General features: G+C 30.4%; 3 protein-coding genes across 5 annotated transcripts; 2 read left to right on the top strand and 1 right to left on the bottom strand.

Annotated features, from left to right (window-relative positions):
• Positions 1–3,414: 3,414 nt before the first annotated feature.
• LOC121209684 (E3 ubiquitin-protein ligase RNF185) lies at positions 3,415–5,000 on the top strand. The gene is made up of 2 exons (XM_041080776.1): positions 3,415–3,659; positions 4,106–5,000. Exon 2 carries the CDS (start codon positions 4,108–4,110, stop codon positions 4,792–4,794), a length of 687 nt encoding a protein of 228 aa, XP_040936710.1. The 5' UTR covers positions 3,415–3,659; positions 4,106–4,107; the 3' UTR covers positions 4,795–5,000.
• A 6,310-nt stretch (positions 5,001–11,310) lies between these two features.
• On the top strand, positions 11,311–12,795 carry LOC121209683 (probable galacturonosyltransferase-like 1). The gene has a single exon (XM_041080774.1). The coding sequence runs from the start codon at positions 11,414–11,416 to the stop codon at positions 12,506–12,508; it is 1,095 nt and encodes a 364-aa protein (XP_040936708.1). The 5' UTR covers positions 11,311–11,413; the 3' UTR covers positions 12,509–12,795.
• A 4,699-nt stretch (positions 12,796–17,494) lies between these two features.
• Positions 17,495–21,234, bottom strand: LOC121209681 (seven transmembrane protein 1). Of its 3 annotated transcripts, none has more exons than XM_041080764.1 (12): positions 20,901–21,234; positions 20,772–20,814; positions 20,616–20,642; positions 20,200–20,298; positions 19,972–20,075; positions 19,695–19,866; positions 19,504–19,608; positions 19,249–19,344; positions 19,119–19,139; positions 18,960–19,018; positions 18,788–18,878; positions 17,495–17,743 (listed from the first exon to the last, which is right to left on the bottom strand). In XM_041080764.1, the coding sequence occupies exons 1-12, from the start codon at positions 21,122–21,124 to the stop codon at positions 17,639–17,641; spliced, it is 1,146 nt and encodes a 381-aa protein (XP_040936698.1). In that variant the 5' UTR covers positions 21,125–21,234; the 3' UTR covers positions 17,495–17,638. The 3 variants fall into 3 exon arrangements, with proteins under 3 accessions (XP_040936698.1, XP_040936704.1, XP_040936701.1); XM_041080767.1 differs by lacking the exon at positions 17,495–17,743 and adding an exon at positions 18,073–18,675; XM_041080770.1 differs by lacking the exon at positions 20,200–20,298 and having other exon boundaries at positions 20,901–21,219.

The following is a 21,234-nucleotide window of genomic DNA, read 5'->3' as shown; positions in this document are numbered from 1 at the left end:
TAGGATACACGATGGGACGATTAGGACACTCTCAGATGTTAGGTATGTACCTGATTTACGAAAGAATCTCATCTCCTTGAGTATTTTAGACTGGAAAGGATGCAGAATCAACATCGAGTCGAGCGACATTAAAGTATCTCGTGGAGCTCTCGTTTTGTTAAAAGGTAAAAGAACCGGCAGTCTTTATATTCTGGAAGGTTCTACAGTGACCGGTGAAATCGGACGTCCCTCGTCCGTTACGGAGTCAAAGTCAACTCATTTGAAGCGGAGGCAACTTGGTCATAGGAGGGAAAAAGGTATGACTGTTTCGTTGAAGAGAGGTTCTCTTTTGGATGCAGGTTTTGAAAAGTTAGGGCACTGTATTCGTGAAAATCAGACTCGGGTTAGTTTTGATTTGGCAGTGCACAAGTCGAAGGCTAGAAATCTTCCAGCTTCTAAGCATAGATTCGACTCAATTAATTCCCTGCATAGTTCAAGATAGGCCCGTGGCGGGTTTTGGCAAAGATGGCATTGAAAGAATTCGTGTCAAGGTGGAGATTGTTAGAATTATGTGACCCAAATTCTAAGAGATTGCTTGCAAGTCAAGTTAAACAAAAATATATTTTCTTTCTAGAAGATTTAGTATTTATTAGTATAATATATTTAGCATTTATTAGTATAGTTTATTTGACTTACTAATTTAGCCTATAAATAGGCTCCTTTACAATCTTAGAATTAAGAGACACCCATTAGATTAGAACTCATAACACATTCAGAGAATTTTGTGTTTACGTTTGAGGGTTTTTTGTTTTTCGGGTTTTCGGGGTTTAGTTTTTATCTCCATCTTTTGTACTCTTCATTCTTTTGCCATTATAGTAAAATTATCTTTGCCCGTGGTTTTTTATCCTCTTTTGAGGGGTTTTTCCACGTTAAATTTGTGTGTTCATCTTCTCAATTTCTTCTACTATTTTTACTTGTTCGTTGCTTATTCAGGACGATCCTAACAAAGAGTGTGTTGAATAATTTGATTGTGTGGATTTTTCTGGATTATGATTTTGGCCGAAGGGAGAATAGTGAGTGGGTTAAGAATGAAAGGTAGCTAAGTTAATTAGGTTAGAGGTGAGGCATAAGGTTGATAATGGTTTTGCTAGAGTTTAGGGTTTGAGTTGTTGTTAATACTATTTAGATTATAAAGTTAAGGAGTAATGGTGCAAAGATTTAATGACGAAAGTGTAAAATTATTAACTTGCAAATAATTAGATGATCAAATTGTAAATTTACTTGTTCCATACTTAAACGTCTGTTACCAAATTAACAAACTAGTGATTGTAACTTTTGAATAATTCGTTGCTCGACATGTAACTTTATAAAAAAATTAAATAGGGTAGATGTTATCTACTTAATTAAGTAGGGAAAAACTTTATAACAAATTTACTTTATAATTATGATTGTTACTTTAGATTTTGAATGTTGAAAATTTTGAATAAAAATCAAAAGGAAGAAATGACACAAGCATAAGTATAGGACAGGCCTATGACCAAATAATTTATTCTACATTTGAAGTCAATCAATTTTTCCAAACCTACCCATAATGTGACAATAATAAGAATTTAACAATAAAGTAATTTAGCTAGCTTCTAAAATATAAATTATGATATGTAGCATTGAGTTTAAGTATAATATTAATATTGTATATAATTGTTTTAGTCGGACGTAAAATATAAATTTTTAATTTTAGTCAATTTAATTTATAAAATTCAAAATTTTCATAAATTATGTATTGAATAATTACCTTTTTTTTAATATTTATATTAAAAAAATTATTTGATCCAGTTGCAGGGGTAAATCACTGTCATATTGCCTTCAAAAAAGAATTAAAACAAATACACATCATTCATTTAATCTTACGTTCTTCGACAATGAACATAATAATAGCCCTTTACATTATAGTATTATATTTTTAATTTTCATATAATATAAATTATATAACATAAAAATTAACATATTAAAAATGGAAACATTGGTTGGATTGAGTAGAACTCGAGTCTTGAATATTAAAACTCAAGGTCAATTGATAGTTTTCGATCAATATATCTACTTTTTTTTAATACAATATCTAGACCTAGGCATAACCCCTTTTCAACTTAAAAATAGGAGAATAATGCGCTTTAAACACTCAAACTCACGCCCTCCTACATTGATAATAATATTCATGGTAATCAAAGTAATACTTAACCTGTTTTTTAAAAAGCATTTTAATCATTCAAATAGTGCATGTCACTTTCTTTTCTTTTCTTTTCTTTTTTATGTCATTTCAAACTTTAATTATTCTCTATTCCACCTCGGATGAATTGCTATCTTGGTGTAAGAGATTCAATTGCATGGGTTGGGCCTTAAGTATGGGCTCTCAAGAATTGGCCTAACTTTTGCCTGTTAGGTTTTACATATAAATGAGCTTAAATCCCATTTGAGTTTCCTAGTCCAACAATCTTGCCCAACTCACGGTTAGTAACTGAACTATTAGTAATTTTATACTTTGGTCACCCAACTTCAAAAGGTTGCAAAATAGTTATTGAAGTATTTGAAAATTTTCATTTAATTTACTAGACTGTTAAAATTATTGTTGTATGGTTTCTTTTGTTCACAATGTCTGTACTAATCAAAAGCTCTCATTCCCCTTCTTTTATACAATTAATTTTTTTTCATGAAACAACTTTGAACTTCATGAATGCGTAAACCGAAATTTAAACAACTTTCTTCTAATAGGTACTGGTCCACCATACCAATCGTCGAATTGTCACTTGCAGCTCGCTAGTCGGACTTAAAAAAAAAAAACTTAATAACCTAATGACTTAAATAAAACTTTTTGAATTTGATTAGAGTTTATGTTCGAATAGTCCCTCAACTTAGTTCTTATCTTTTTTTTTGGTCCAAAATTTTTTCCCCAGCTTTGGTCTATGTAATGACATGACATTCTAAAATTTTGTCATGTCGTCACATAAAAATTACAAGTTTTTTAAAAAAAAAATAAATTAGGTGATGGTATAGCACTTTAATATTATGTCATGTAATCAGAATACTTTTTGTTAAAATATGTTATAAATCCTTGTACTCTTCATAAATTTAGAATTAGTCTCTCTATTTTTATTTTTAAAAATTTAGTCCATCTATTTTTTATATTTAAAGATACAAATTCAATCATCAACACATTAAATTTCTTTTGTTAAATAAAAATCTACTATAACCCATTTTTTTATTTACATAGCCATCAAATGAATTTTTTAATTTCAAAATGTCATACTGAAAAAATTAATAAAAAAATTAACAATGTTATTAATTAGACTTAAAATTTTAAATCTAAAAAATAGAGAAATTGAATATCCAAAATACAGGGACTTGTATATTCGCATGTCAAAGTAATTAGTCAAATACTAAATCCAAGCGGAAGGTAGGTGAGAATCAACGTTTTCCCCACTGCTCAATTACTTATTTTCTGCTTTGCAATTTACAATTTATTAAAAATATATAAATAATAAATTATGTAGAAATTTGAAAACCCTCGATTCTTCCCTAAATTTGCCCAACTTCCCATTAATAATAACTCTCTTTCCTCGACTCCCTAAAAAAATAAACAGAAATAATTAACGAAAATTGATCCAATCAGTTCCTTCAATACCCAGGTTAGTTTTATTTTTATCCAATTTGGATTATGTATTACGTCTAAGATCTTGTTTTTAGATTTTTTTTTACTGGGTTTAATTGATTATGATTTGAATTTGTTGTCTTCTTCTGATTTTAGGTTAGGGTTTCTTTTCTTTTGTTGGATTAATAAATGGTGTTGTTTGGTTTATAATTAATGTCGTTTATGGCACAATTTGATGAACTATTGTTAAAATAGATTCAATTTTTTTTTTTTTTGGATTTTAAGCGTTATGGTGTTAGTTTCATTTCGAGTTTTCTGGGTTTTTATTTTTGGGTAAAAAATTGGGAATTGGGTTTGTGTTTGGTTGATTGAATTTGAAAGTTGTAATCTTTGATTCCATTGAATTTTAGATTTCTTATTTTCCCCTTTAAATTATGTTTTTGAATTTTGATTGTTTTGATTTATTGTGTTGGGTGAATTAAGGAATGGGGAGCGGTTTTGGGGAATCAACAAGCAGACTACCCCCAAGTCCGCCTTGCTCGGGTAGTACTGATAATGCTAACGATGCCGGTGGTTTTGAATGCAATATCTGCTTCGAGTTAGCTCAAGACCCGATCGTCACTCTTTGCGGTCACCTCTTTTGTTGGCCGTGTCTATACAGATGGTTACACCATCACTGTCATTGCCATGAATGCCCTGTTTGCAAAGCCCTCATACAAGAGGAAAAACTCGTTCCTCTTTATGGTAGGGGCAAAAACCATACCGATCCACGTTCAAAATTGTATCCCGGCATGGAAATCCCTAACCGTCCCACAGGGCAAAGACCGGCAACTGCTCCTCCTCCTCCCCCAGAAGCCAATCCATTTGGCAATTACAGGTTTGGACTAATGGGAGGTTTCGTTCCAATGGCAACCACCAGGATCGGTAACTTCACAATGGGGTTTGGAGGCTTATTGCCATCATTGTTTAACATCCAGTCCCATGGATTCCCAGATGCTACTGTTTACGGAACAACTTCGGGGTTCCCTTTCGGGTACAATACAGTTCATGGCAGTCATCCTCATGGGTTTCCCCAGCCACCAACCACTCGAGGACAGCAAGCAGATAACGTGTTGAAGAATCTTCTTTTGTTGATCGGGGTCTTCGTAGTCCTTGCTCTGCTATATTGGTGAAATAGGTATAACCGCTTAAGCTCAGACAAAGCTTGGTTATCTAGTGTCTGTATATATATGCTTATAGCCGAATCGACGATTCTGTTTTGGCTCGAGAAGAAGTTGTCAATATAATACTTTGCCATTTGTAGCTTCAGGAACAACTTACACTCGTCTTAATTCGTTCTTTTCAAAATAAAAAAAGGAATTAGCTCGTTTCCCCCCTATACATCGAAACATTGTGTTGATTCTTGAATGGTCATTTGGTGTCAATCATGTTAGAACCATAAAAAGAGAACAGCTGTTTTCTTATTTCTTTGCTTTTTCTTGGTGATCCAATCATGGTGGTAATAGCCATATACGTCTCCCATAAGCTAAATTATTGAACATCTTTGGATTTTTATTACATAACCATATGGAACATGAGTTTGATATACAAACACAAATTCATATATAGGCTCCATTTGGTGCTTTGTCTATAGGAACATGCTATCGAATGATAGTTTTGAACACTATTTGGGTGAAAATACCATAGAGGTCACTGAACTAGGAATCAAATTGTATTTTACCCTCTCTACTGAAAAATGAGCAAATTAGTCCCTATATCTTAAATCAAAGAAAAGATTGGTCCTTTCTATTAAAAATTTCATCTTTTTGTATTGTTAAAAATTGGTGTGGCTGATAGAATAACTAGACAATAATGCTTAGTGTGCTACGTGTACTTTATGTTAATATTTAGGGATTAGTTTTTAGCAGTAGAAATGAATGGAATTTTTAATAGAAAGATTAATTTGTTCTTTGATCGAATATATAGGGAGTTAGGGACTAATTTACTCATTTCTAAATAGAGGTGTCAAAATACAATCTTACTCCTATTATAGGAGTTTCTATGATACTTTTACCACATTATTTGTTGAATCAATTACATTGGTTGGATGGTTCTGATGTTAACACATGGGAAAGATAATGCCTTTTGTTTTGTTCCACATGGTAGGGTAGAGAATTTATTAATCATACCATGGAAACTTGGTCATAGGGTACTTCTGGTTTGATCATGCAATTAAACTCAAGAAAAGTAATTGCTCCTACCTCATGATGGAATATGAATGAATTTTGTACCCTGCGTTTTAGGTCTCAATTGCCTTCATCAAAGGGTTATATGCTTTCTTGGACCATATGTTTTCAACTGAAAAATGTCTTACTATTACCTTTTTCTTTTTTTTTTTTTAGATTAATCTTTCTTAACTTTAGAACAAGGCAACCCTTGATTCTTTTCCTCCTCAGCTAACTGACATATGGACTGAGGAGGATGGGGATTGTAAGATAATTCACTCGGTGGGTTGAGAGCCGTAAAGTGAGGGTTTGAAGTAAAAGAGTTGATGGATTGAGGAGGATGGGGACTTGTAAGACAGTTCACTCAGTGGGTTGAGAGTCGTAAAATGAGGGTTTGAAGTAAAAGAGTTGCAGACAAGGACAAGAGTCGAAGGGTATGATTGGTTCATCGAGGTTGGAAATGCCACGTAAACGGATGTGGTTGTTGGATGTTTGAGTAACAAGTGGCGGCAATCTTGTTGTCGTGATTTGTTAGTTTTTAGAGAAGAGTTGAATTGATGTTTTTAACAGACATATCGAATAAAACATTAAAATTTTAAATATGGCAACTCACGTGATAATCTACATGTAATCTATATTTTTTTTGAATTTTTATGATTTTTTTTTAATTTTGGGCTTTGAATTTTTAAAAATCTTTTTTGAATAATTTTATACATTTTAAGATGGCATATAAGACAAATAACGTATGTCAACATGAAGTACACATGTATTGCCACATGAATTGTCACACTAATATTATTAAAAAATTAATGTTTTAGTCAATATTTTCGTAAAAAAAAAAGATTTGATTCTTTTCAAAAGATTAATGATAAAATTTAGCTAAGAAAGAGTTAAATTAACAAAATATATAAACATTGATGGTTCAATTTATCATTGTGTAAAAAAAGAAGAAGAGAAAACCAATTAAACGCTTATTCAACCAGTTTTTTTAGCTCAACTCAACTATTTTTGAGCAATTCACTCAAAATTCATTTTAAACAATTCTTTAACCGAATTGATATACTGACCTGTTTCTGATCCAACTAATTCGATCTAATTCTAACAAGATAATATGCACACCTTAATGCTCAGCACTCAACCTTCCTTCCACTTGTAAATTTTATAATAGATGATGTTGGTTTAGTAGTTTAATCAATTTGGACCCTTCGCATTTATTGTTTTGAACTAATTTCATTGTTGTGGTAAGCTTCTATGAAGCTTCAATAACTACGTGTTCTGTCACAATTCTTGACCAGAAGAGTAAACTGGTTCACATTGGAACAAGACATTATATCTTTCCATGTAATGTCGTATCTGCATGTATCTTTATTAGATTGTAAAGGGTTGTTAATAATTTTCTGATACATAAGTTCCAAAAAAGGAGGGACCTAGCTGAATTTATTATTGTTGCATTAAGTTTCCTGCTATCTGCAACAATGTTTTCGAATGGAAGCTCACTCAAACTATAATATACATGCAAAATCTGAACTTGTACAAAACTTGAATACCGCCTATATGAAATTTGCAGTGTCAATAACTAGCAAATAATTTGATTTTTCTTTTACAACTCGTTCTGTTTTTACCTATTATCTGACGTTGGTGGTAAATAATTTTGTTTATAAAAATTTGGGTGAATTGCACTCGTGGTCACTCAAATCTTAATAAGTTTACACTTTGGTCAACTAATTATGAAAAGTTACGATTTGGTCATTAATTATTCGAAATTGGTCATTTAAGTCACTCCTCTCTTAACTTGCTAATGGATATCAACGTGGGCGGTTAAGTCACTATTCCTCAAATACATTGTTAGTCACTTAATTATTAGTATGTTTTCGTTGTGATCACCTGCCTATGAAAAGTTTCAAAATGATTACTAATAATTGGCTATTAAGACTATAAGTTAATATGTCATTTCTTCAATCCATTAGTGATCATTTTGTAAGTTTTCATGGTAGTGAGACCAAAACAAAAACTTATTGATAATTGGGTGACTAACAGTGGAGCTTACCCAAATATATTTGAAGAATAGTGACTTAATGGTCCATGTTGACATCTATTCACAAGTTAACAAATGGTGACTCAAGTGATCAATTTCGAATAGTTCAGTGATCAAAATTAGATGACCAAAGTACAAAATCACTAACTATTGAGTAACCATGACTGCAATTTACCCTATAAATTTTTTATAGTCATGTTAACATGTTCCAAGTCAGTAATAAAAGAGAAAAAGAGTAGGAAAAAAAAGATTAATAATGGAGTTTTGTTGTTCTTTCTTTGATATTAGTATTAATGAAATTGGTCGATAACGAAGTGATTTATTGATAAATTATTAAAATTTTATTGTAAAATAAATTTCAATATAAGAAATTATTAGTATTATAAAATAATTAATCAAAATAAATTTGAAAAATGAAAATTACACATAATTCAAAAAATAGTATAGATTATAGATGTCAATTACAAAGAATGAAGTGAGAAAATTATTTTAGAAAACTCATGATGTAATTCTATTTGTCTCCTTCGCCTTCACCTCTCTCGGCTATAGTTCATTATTAGGGTATAAATTTATACAAATTCTTGTTTATATAATTTTTTTTATGATAAAAATTTAGAAAGAGAAAATAAAATAAAATGAGATTATTGAATAAAAAAAGTATATCAACAAGTTTTGGGTGTAGTGGTAAGAGACATCATATTCTTAATAATAAAACACAGATTCGAACATTAGAGATGACGTTGTTGAGAAGGACAACTACAAACTCCGAACATGGACCATAAAATGAATATGAAGCATACTAAAAAAAGAAAAAGAAAAGAATCATAATAGGAAGGAATGATATTGTTAAGATGAATAGTTACGAATCTTGAATATAGATCATAAAATGAGCATTGAGTATACTGGAAAAAAAAATAAAAGTATTATAATTGAAAGGGTAAAGGGTGTGTGTGTGGGGAGTTTTTGGCATGTGTGGCACATGCATTTATGCCTCTGGTTTAAACATATTTTTGCTTGAATCAAACTCTAATAATGGAAAGAGAGGGATACTTTCATTTCTCCATCATTTTAGTTAGTAAGCATACATCACTTCTTGGAGAACCATGTGATGTGTCTCTCTATGTGCATGTTATTCAATGATATGGTTGAATATGGTTTTCTCTATTTATTTTTTCATAATTCGTTTTTTATTATTTTTATATAAAAAATTGTAATTTAAGATAAAGAAAAAAAATTCTTAAACTTGATGAATATTCAAAAAGTTGCATATGAAAAAATAATCTTAAACCTCAAACATGAACCATAAAATAGACTTAAAATAGTACTTTTTAAAAAATCCCTTAAGTAATCCATGACACACACGCACAAATATATATATTGGAAAGAGCAAAACATATTAATTATGCAAGTAAACATATGCATTGATCTTGGATGTTCATCACACAACTTATGTCATGGATTCTAGTTACACGAATTATCCATTTGTGATGTGTATGTGATAATGATTTATTCTAGTAAAAAACGTGCATGTTGTAAGAGAAATTAAAATCATAATGATATTAAAGTGCCCATTTTTAACATGTGTAGTCCACTCTTTGAGATATAAGATGATATATAATTTGATTGTAATTAACTAATCCATAAATTTAGTTATTTTCACTGATGCCTGTAAGATCAAGTGATAAAAAGTTTGATATTCTATAAATAAGATTTCGGGTTTAAGTATTGTGAATATAGAAAATAGTTCTGAAAAAGTTTTGCCTTCGGGTTAAATTCAGCTTGTTTCGAGATTTAATTAAGAAAAAAATGTGATTACTGAATAGTAGAGAGTCTAAAAAAAAGATATTTTTTAATTAAAGCAATGGTTTTGACTAAATGATTATGAAAGTAATACTTATTAATTTTATACTATAATTAAACATATTGACAAGAGAGTGAATTATGGCTTGAATTATGTCAAGTTTAGATTTGTAATTTATATTCATCCAGCTCAGATCAAATTATGATTTAATTGATGAATTTCATACCAACCCAAATGAAATTTAAATTAAATTAAAATGGATTAAAATTTTGATTATTCGATTTTGATCCATATCCATGAAGAGCCTGTGGAATAATCAAAATTCAAGAGTTCAATTTAAAAATATTAATCCAATCATTGATGCAATTATGATTTTTCTCAAAATTTATCGTCGAAAGTAAATTATTATAAATTCAGTAAACATACTTGATAATAAGAAAATGTTTATAAAAAATACTAACACTGCCACTGATTAATTGGACTAAAATTTTAACATCGAAAAAAAGAAGAGTAAAAGTAATTACTTTGACAACTTTTTTTAATTGTGAGGATTAAATTTTAAATTTGATAAAATTAGAGGGGTTTATGGCATATTTTACCGAATGTGTAGTTAAAGATGCAGCTCCCACCATTTTCTTGTTTTCCATGTCTCTATCTCTTTTATTAGGACAATAAACTTTCCACCAATGGGACCCAACTTTTCTTCCTTATTGATGTCTAGCTTACGTGGCACTTCATGGTCCCACTCGTCGAAGCCATGTGGCAACTTTCATTTTGTCAATGTCACCCTTCAATTCACGTTTACACCAACGCCCCTTGCATTAAATGTTCTACGGAAGATATGGATCATGTTAGAAAAAGAGAAAAAAAATAAATATTGAAATTTTGGATCAAATCTTAGGTGAATTGACACTGTTGTAATTATAATAATAAAAAAGGCTATCAAAAGAAATTTTCGCCCAAGATTTAATAATTAGTCAATTCTTAACTTACGCGATAGAAATAAAAAACTATTGAATGATTTGATTTATCAACTTGTTCGACACTTCGTATTTGTTTATAGGCATGGTAATGAAATGATTAATGCTCTTGCTAATGCAGGGGTGAAGAGACTTGCGTTATTTAAAATGATTTTTGCTTGGTGATGAGTGTTTTTCTATCCTGTTTCACTCTTATGTTGTGTTAAAGGGTGATGACTGAATTCTGTCTTTCAACTAGTTAGAAAGTGTTTATAATCTTTTTTATTTTTTTATCAATGTCTTTCTCTTATTAATAAATTTGTATCAACTGAGTGGGAAAAAAAAAAACGAATATCAAACCCATAATTTTTGGATTTCCATAATTGTATGTTGAATATCATTAAAATACATAAAATGAAATTATCAATACGCTTAAATTAATCGATAATAAAAGAACAAAAATAAAAATATTATTATTTATAAAATTACAATTTTACATATTTCTAATATTTTTAATTTAATATTTTTAACATATCTATACATATTCATCATCCATTTTTTTTTAATTTTATCATTACAGTAATTAATTCTCAGTGTCCACACCCGAAAATAGCTTGACCATTGGTCCCTAGAAGTACCTGTTTTTTTTAATTTTAAACCCAAACGTGGGGTTTTTTTTATTTTGGGTTCAAAGTTGAAAACACAAAAGAAATTAGAAATCATTGATGTGTTCCCTTTTCCCCTATATTAAAAGCTTAGAAAACCAAAAATCTAAACTCCCACCAACAAAAGATGTCCAAATTTGCATTAGTAATCCCACCAAATAAACTCCACCGACACCACCACCACCGTCACCACCTCTTCCTCCTTTTCCTCCTCATCTCCGCCGTAAATGCCGCCCCTTCCTTGGCTTCAACCACCACTAATAATGACCAAAAGTTCAAAGAAGCTCCACAATTTTATAACGCACCCACTTGTCCTTCCATTAATGGCACCACCAATGAAATGTGTTCCCATGAAGCTGTTCATGTAGCAATGACCCTCGATGCCGCCTATTCGCGTGGTTCAATGACAGCTATTTTTTCCATCCTGCAACACTCTTCTTGCCCTCAAAACATCCTTTTCCACTTCGTCTCCACCTCCACCGCCGACCACCGTCACCTCCGCCTTACAATCACCCACTCTTTCCCTTCCCTTAAGTTCCAAATCTACCCATACGACTCCTCCGTCGTGTCCGGCCTTATCTCAACATCCATCCGGTCAGCACTCGACTCCCCACTCAACTACGCCCGGAACTACCTCGCCGACCTCCTCCCTCATTGCATACACCGCATCGTTTACCTAGACTCCGACCTCGTCCTAGTCGACGACATAGCCAAACTCGCCGCCACCCCACTGGACGAAAACACCGTTCTCGCCGCCCCGGAATATTGCAACGCCAACTTCACTTCATACTTCACCCCAACCTTCTGGTCCAACCCCACACTTTCCCTAACCTTCGCCGGCCGGAAACCTTGTTACTTCAACACCGGTGTAATGGTCATAGACTTACAAAAATGGCGTGAGGGTGATTACACCACCAAAATCATCGAATGGATGGAGCTTCAAAAAAGAATAAGGATCTACGAGTTAGGTTCATTGCCACCATTTTTACTCGTCTTTGCAGGCACCATAGCACCTGTTGATCATAGATGGAACCAACACGGGCTTGGAGGTGACAATTATAGAGGATTATGCAGAAATTTACATCCGGGTCGGGTTAGTTTATTACACTGGAGTGGTAAAGGGAAGCCATGGGTGAGACTTGATGCTAATCGACCATGTCCTTTAGATGCTTTATGGGCTCCTTATGATCTGCTACAAACACCCTTTGCTTTAGAACCTTAAAAAATTATGATTAGTATATGTTTTTTTCAACAATAATTTTCTTTTTCTGGGCTGAGATTTTTTCTTTCAATGATGCCATGGAACTTATAGAGAAAAAAAAATGGATCTGAGTGGAAAATTTTAAGATAAATTTTCTTGGAGATATATGTTCATAGATTCTATAGCAGTGAACATTAACAATCTTAGTACAATCTTTGCTTCTTTTCTTTATCTATGTATTGTTGAGGACAGTATATAATACATGTTATGCCTACTACAGAAATTAAAGATCAAAAGCTTTTTTGGTAGTTTGGTTTAATTATGATTTAGTCCCTCTACTTTACTTTGGTTTGTCTTTTACTTTACGAAAACTAAGAAGCTAATCCAATTAATTTGTTGCATATAAATTGAATTCTTTTTGTTGGTTTAATTGTGATTTTGTCCCCTACTTTTCAAAGATCGAGGAGTTGAGCTATTAATTTTTGCTAATTCACCGTCCATATAAAATGCTGTTGATTTTCAAATCAATCATTTAATGTTTTCTTTTTCTTGTAGGAAGCTTTTAATGTTGATTTGTTCTTGGTTTTTTGGCATGTTGAAGTAATTGATATTATTGCATCAATATTTCATCTTTTTAAATGGTAATAATTTGCAAAAATCAAGGACATTGATTGTGAAAATTAGAAAACCTATAATGGTGTTGTTGGAGCCTAGCAATGTCTGGTCTGAATTGAAATTCACCTTATTTTACTCCACCATTTAAGACAAGCTTGAGTTGTTTGTTTTCCTAGTTTTGTCTATATACCCTATTATGCGATCAACATTGTACTTTAATGTAATGAAAGCTTTATCATGGGAATAGCAATATACATTTTACTACTATTCATCGGGATTCATTTACATTGGTCTAAAATTAAAATAATTTTATATATTTTTATATAATTAATATTTAACTATTCAATTGTTATATTTCATAATCCGTTCATATAAATCATGTATGCCAAATTTAATATAAAGTTAAAATAATTAATTATTTGTTAATGTAAAAAAAAATCAACTATTCAATAAATATTAATATATGCAATATTTTAGATTGATATGATAGAAATATCGAATGATTTAAAATTTTACATCGATGACAAATTCAATTATATTGATAAATTCAGTGGTTGAATCATTAAGGTATTAACTATACAATTAGTTTTATACTAATGTAGGTAGATGCCTCCCATATACATATATTTTCTACTACTACTACTACTCTATCTTTAGCTTTATTTTTTTTTCTTTCTCTTCCTTTCATTTGGTGCCTTGTCTAGCCATAGCAAAACATTAAACTATGTTGTATCTTATTTTACATTGTAGAGAGAGTTTTACCTGACTATCACCTTCGGCTCAAATAAGACTATACTAAAATGGATGAGGACACTTGTGGTTTATACATAAAAATTTGAATATAAGACATTGGTACGTATAAGTATATTGAGGGAAGACCGACTTTTTCTAGAGAAGTTTTCAAAGTGGCGTCTATTGTGAGCCAACGAACTCCTCATTAAATTGGTATTGTCTTCGATTGGGGTTTTGTCTCCTAACTTTGGGAGAGCCCAAATGCCTGAGGCTATTTGAAGAGGTGGCATGTTCAATAAAACAGGAGTGTTTCATTAGATCGAATCATCTGTGGTGCACAATCACCTATCAAAATGATATGAGCATTCGTGCTTGATAGGATTTGACCTATGCCCCATAAACAACAACAATGAGCAAAATATGCTATTGCCTTAAGCACTCAAGTTCTCCAAAAAATCGAAAAATAAAACTCCAATTACAAATAAAACTGATTCATTCCCAATATACTATTCTTCAAAAATTTCTTTAAAAAAATAAAATAAAATCAAACTACCCTACATTCAACTTTCCCATATTACCCAATTCTCTACTAACAACCACAAATTAAGTTGATATTTTTAGCAAAATTTATGGTGTCCCGACAACATATATCAAAGCCTTGCAACTCCTTTTTGTTTTTTGCCTTTAGTCACATGGGGCTTAGTTAGAAAGGGCACTAAACATGTAAAATTTGTCTTTTTTTTTATAGGAAGATGGTAAATCTTTAATAGTAATGTGATCAATGCGACTCAAATTCAAACTACACTTAAAATAGTGAACACCCTAATCATCAAACCAATACATGTTATTTAAATTTGTCCAATTTTTTTATTTAAATTCGATGTTGATAACTATTTAAATAATATTATTGTATTGATTATTAATTGCAAAATAAAAATTATTAATCCAATGATTAACATAAAGTAAAAGAAAGTGATTGTGAATTTGAATAATTAGTAAGAATATATTATGCCTATGTCAAACAAAAGCTAAATGCTTATTAAGTATAATTCTTTTTTAATGTTTTGTAAAGGCAACTTGGGATTTTTTTTACTATAATGGGAATTAAAATATCAAACAAAAGTTATGCAAATCTTTCACTAACTACCATATATAAATATATATAAATTTAATTATATATAAGGGAAAAAAAAAGCATATTGATTCCATACTATAAAGTCCACCCAAATAAGTCAATAATGTACAAAATTAGAATATCTTTTTATAAATTTCTTTTGGGACTTTGATTTTCCAAACAACTACTGAAATATGCTATATTTTATTGTAAAAAATATTAAATTTCGATATTTTTATTATGCTTAAATTTAACATAATTTGATATCTCTGTGTTTATAATATCTTTAGTTGGACCAAATAATTAACACTGTTATACTTTTGGCTAAAATAAATCATGTCAGTGTACTGAGTTGAAAAGAATATTCTTAAGACAAAAATTGCATTCTCTTTTTAATTGAATCAATTAACCATGATAATTATTTAAATTAGTCGATAACATTACAAAAATTGAGGGATCAAATTATAATATAAGAATGAGCTTGAGGATATTAAAAGGACTAAATTATAATTTTTTATACAATATCTAGAATTACCCATAGATTTTCCTTAATCCTTAAATAGGAGGATAATATGCTTCAACACACTCTAACCTATGTCCTCATGCACAAACAACAATATCGACACCAATCAAATAAAGACTCAATCCGCGAAACAAAGGATTTTTAATTAATTAAATAAGTAAAGTAGGTAATCTTTTTCCCAAAAAAATAAATCAAGTGGCAAATTATTTCAATTTTCAATATCCAATTTTCGGCTTTTTGCAGCGCTGGATTATTGTTTTCTTTTCTTAAATTTCTCAAAGTTAAAATTAATTAAATCTCTCATCATTTTTTTAAATTGATAAGTCTGAAATTATTTCATAAATTCATGTGCTAATCAAAGAGATCAAATTATTAAAATCTTAATTATATAAAAATTAAATTTATTTTAACTGATATTCAGAAACAAGGGGAAAAGACAAAAAAGAAGTATGATAATTTTATTAAGCAATTAAAAATTTCAAATGCAAATTAAAAAATTAGAAAAAAAAAGAGATTAAACAAAAAGCTTAATTAATTAGATGGGTAAACACGTTATCTACTTTTCATGTTGATATTATTTTGACTTTTTTTTTAAAACAAAAGATTAAATTAAAGTAATAAAGACTTTTTTGCTCATAATTAAATAAATAAAAGCCTTTTATTTTGTCTTTTTTTTGCATTTTTTAGTGGCTGCAGTTTCACTTTTGTCTGATTCCCATTTACTCTCTTTATGAATTTTCTTTTAATGATCATATATAATATTATATATTTATAAATTAATAATTGTATTTTCACGCCGATTAAATCTTAGTTTAATTTATATGAATATTATTGTTAATATATACACTGAAATTTATGAATTTCTAAAAATTTAATTACTTTTATAGAGAAAATTATTTTAACAATATTGGGATTAGAGATTAGAGGTCAACTCTTTGCTTTATAATATATTATCAATATATAGTAAATCTCTAATTTTGAATGAAGTCAAGTCAATGAATGAAGTTACCCTTTGAAATCTTATGTAACAATATAAAATTGAAACCATGTTTCAATGACAAGGAGCTTCCATGTGAGCAGAACACGAAGGAATCAAGCAACGAGGCAACTCACTTAAAAGTATAATAAACTTTTTTGGAGGGTGGGAGGTGGGGGATGTCAGGTTCATCAAATGCGTTTTAATTAACCGTGTGGTAATAGTTCATCTCTTCTTTTAATAATGCGATTTGAAGTTCGATTTTAACTCATAAAAATAGAATATATTTCGTGACGAGGAAATTAATCATTACTGTCAGTAGTAGTGGATATTCAAATTTTGATCAAAAAATATATTATAATTAGTCATTTATATTCAGGGATAAATTCAAGGCGGGTAGAATTTTGTCCTCCAAAATAAAAAATTTGTTTTCTTTTGTTCATTTGTAAACTTAAAAGTTAATATATTGTTAAATTATACTTTAACTCTTCAAAAAATTAAAAAAAAAGTTAGTTCCTTAAAAATGGTGAAATTATATGTTTATATATAATAAATTTTCTAATTTCATCCTTGCTTACGTTAAAGATTATGTCCTGCATGTAATAGGATTGGTGCCATCTCGTGATAGATTTTCAAGCAGAGAATTTTTTTTGGAGGGGGCACTATAATTTGTGGTGAACTAAAAGATAGGATTTAATAATTGCTTAAGAGTTGTTTGATGTTGATGCTTTAGCTGGATTCGTTTTCTTTTGTCTCAAATAGTGTTATATATATTAACAATTATGATATGAATAGTTTGAATAATCTTGATATAAAATATAAATGATTTGATTTTAAATAAATCGAGCTTGAAATAATTAAATAAGTAATCTAAAGTGATCTAAATATGATCTGGTTAAAATTCAAAATGATTTGAATTTATAATTAAAACTAAACTCGAGTTTTAAATTTGAATGATTTGAAACTAAAATTATTCGAACATGTAATGACCCAAATTGAAAAACTTGAACTTTAAACTTGAATAGTCAAAATAATTTAAATCCGAAATTGAGCCGAACCAAATTATTAATTTGTTGATAAAAAAACTAGTCTTCCTGCATAAACACAAAACTTACGTTACATTACAACTATATGCTATCAAGTAGGGAGGTGATTATTTGAATCATTGAATGATATTGCAAAATGTAAAATTCAAGGGTTAACTTCTTTATTTGCTTCCTTGTAGTCTCCATAATCTTCTCCATCACTGTTAACTGTCTGTCTGAAATACTTGTAGTAAATATACTGCAATATGATCTGTTTGTAAACAATGTTAAGGCTTTATTATTGCAGTTGAATCATCAAAGTATAATTTTTATATCAATTGATCTTTTTACAAACTCAGTTATCTTCTTAAACATTAAAATATCAACTAAAAAAATATTAAAAATACATGTTGATCAAATTTTGAACATGTTTGTGTATATTTGGGAAAAGAAAAAACGACCCATAAAGTGATATTAGTTTTTTAAAGACTTAAATACAAATTGTTCAATAGACATACATATGTTTAAAATTTAATTCACGTGTTCTAAACACAAGATAAAGGGGTAAAGGTAAAAAAAATTGTTCAAAAAGAACTCGAATAATTTATAACTAAAAGAAACTTAAATTGCTATTATACCATTAAGGGAGCAGCCAAGACTAGCATCTGCTCCTCTCTAACTACGTCCTATTTAACATTTTCTTCAAATTAGGGATGACAAAAAACTTGAATTTGATGGTTTCAACTTTCAACTTACCTCAATCTATTAAGGTTAAATTTCTTTTAAAATCGGGTTCAGGACTGGTCAAGTTTAGTGAAATTAAAATAATAGTCGGATTGGATTTTAAATGAATCCGTCCATTCATTTTGAGATATTTATAAAAATACCTTCGATATATATATATAATTTTTGCTTTCAATATATTAAGTCTAAACTAAAAAAATAATTTTACTCGTTTTAAAATAAAAAAATAAAACAATTAAAAATATAAATTTATTTGTTTTAAAATAAAAATAAAACAAAATTTAATTCTATTTGGATGGGTTGGAGTTGAATCTCCTATTAAATTTCGGATTTGGGTTCGAGATTGATTTTTTTTTTTTAAGGATCTGAGTCGAGTCGGGTTGGGCGGTGCAGATTAGTCAACCTCTGTGGCAGGGTTGAGGTAAGCAAAAATCTGCCCTGCCCGTCCTATTGCCATCTCTACCCCAAACTAATGTTAAGATTTGCCTGAGATACAAATACTTTTATAACTCAATTAAGAAATGAGATTTTAAGACTAAATTAAACCTGAAATCAGTCAAGAAAAGGATACAAATAAATCCAATGCCACGCAAACAACAGCATCTAGCAACCATGGCATGTTTGCTTTAATGTGTCCCCATTCGGTGGTTCTCACTAGAATACTGTTGAAGCAACCATTAATGAATCGAAGCTTTAAATAAAGTAGAAATAAAAATGGAGAACATTGAGATTAAAGATCAAACCTTGCCACATAAGTTGCATTAGCTATCAATGCAAAGATGAACATGAGAGGATTCAATCCCTGTATGATGAATATTTTTTCCAGACATTAAGCAAAAGAATATCATTTTAAAAGCAAAAAAAAATAAAAATAAAAATAAATCTTATAATAAGAGTGTTACCTCCACATTGCCCCTTTTGATCTGATAAAGAAACAACGATTTTGATTACGAAACTGGGAATTTTATGGTGATTATATATCAAAAAGAAAAAAAAGACTTAAGTTTTTTTTATTGGAAATTCGATGCTTACATTTAACCATATTTGAGGGATTCGGCCTCCCATGTATATGGCAGCCATTAGCCATCCCAGCCATTGTCCAAATGCACTATGCTCCATACTATGCTCCTGTGACCAGTGGTAAAATGTGGCATTAAGTTTTGAGATGTTTAATTGAAAATTTTAAAAACTCTCTCAATCTTCAGATTTGGCCAATAACCTGACACTCGGAAAAATCTAAATGTACCAATTTTTGTGGAATTTTAAGGTAGAATCAATGGATCATACCTGTAATAGCCTTCTATTGGTAAAACCGGTTTTCACTTCCATCAAGGCCTTACTTCCAAAAGGCAAATTGAGTGATGCGGCTAGAAATGTGCCATAACTTTTAGCCTAAAAAACCATCATATATCTTTGTTATTCAATCAATCTTTCAAGAGTTTGAAAATCATTTACCAAGTTCGAGAATTGACACTCACGGCTCTCGGGATCGGCCTAGGTTGAGTTCCAGACTTCTTGGACAAAACAGAAACCGTTTCATCATCGGACGACGAATCACCGTCGAGTCCCATAGCTGAAGGACCACTTTTAGCTACCCTCAAGTATGTTCGGAAAGGTGGAGTGCCACTACCAGCCAGAGATCTAGCTGACCTGAAAATAGTATAACATTGTACATAATCAGGAATAATAGTAAAATAGATACAAAAGATACCTTAATTTTATATTAAAAAAAAGAAAAAGTTAAAAGAATAGTACGTGTAATAAAATTCCCTACGAGGATGGGGTTTGCTTGAGGACTTAGGTATGGGAATTCCAGGTTCATGTTTGCCAGGTTTCAATGGTTCTTTCTCATCTTCAACCTATAACATTACATTTAAAAAAAACAAAACATATGAAATCATGTCTTATTTAATTCTATTACAATTTCCTATAATACAGGGATTAAAAAGAAAAAAACAATGTCAAAGGTTGTGTAAAGTGTACCACGTCGTTGGTTTTAATCCGTCTACATTTCCACCACCTGTTGATATAATCATAGTATACACTTTGCAACACTAGAACCACAGTACTTATTGTATAGAGCTGAAGTACAGAACCACACAATTAATTAGCTTCTCATAAGTAAAAAACATTACTTTATTCAAAATTGTCCTATATGGAATGAGGACTAAGGTTTTTTAAAATCCCAATGAAGCCGAACTCTAAATGTTGGGTTAATAGCATAGTGGGGCTTAGGACAACTTGAGAAACAAACCCATGGTATAGATGGACTTTGGGCCATCTTTTTATTCAAAGAATAGTCCTGAATTGCAATTATGAAATAAATGAAGGGTTTAACATGAAATGGAAAAACATTTCAACCTAGGAAAATGAAAAATGTAAGTCACATGTAATAGTACCAGAGCTGTGTAGAACTGAGTCGGCAACTGCATCCACAAAACAAGAACCAAAAAAAAAAAAAGAAAAACCCAGTAAGCATAATAAATACATATATCATAAAACATGAAATTATCATAAACATGGAGGAAATTTAAAAAAAAAAGAACACAACTCACTGTTGCAGGTTCAAGAAGACAACCAACAAGATTAAACACATCACTGCAAAAAAAAAAACAGAGATTAATGGTTTCAAACATGAACAAAAATGGTGAGTTTATGCTTTTTTAAAGGAAAAAGAACCGAACCCAGCAACCCAAGTGAGGAGAAAAAGGAGGGAAACACCATGAGCAGACTTGGTTTTGAAATTAGTAATGATTTGAGGGATCTCTGCAACACCCCAACAAACCAAACTAATAATCCCAAACCCAAAAGAAAATTCATCTTTTAAATTACAAAGACAGTCTCTGAAGTATCTTTGAACCCAACCAATACAGGGTTTGTTTTCTCTAACACAATAAGGTTGAGTCATTGACAATGCTTTTTCTTTTGCAGAGAAACTATCAATATGATGAAACAGTGTTGAAGTTGGTGAGTTTTTTTTTTTTGTGTGTGTGTGGAAAGAAGAGCCATTTGTTATTA

Source organism: Gossypium hirsutum, chromosome A02, assembly GCF_007990345.1.
Source record: "Gossypium hirsutum isolate 1008001.06 chromosome A02, Gossypium_hirsutum_v2.1, whole genome shotgun sequence".
NCBI classification, from domain to species: domain Eukaryota; kingdom Viridiplantae; phylum Streptophyta; class Magnoliopsida; order Malvales; family Malvaceae; genus Gossypium; species Gossypium hirsutum.
Note: the sequence above shows the minus strand (reverse complement) of the source record. Positions and strands in the feature narration are given on the sequence as shown.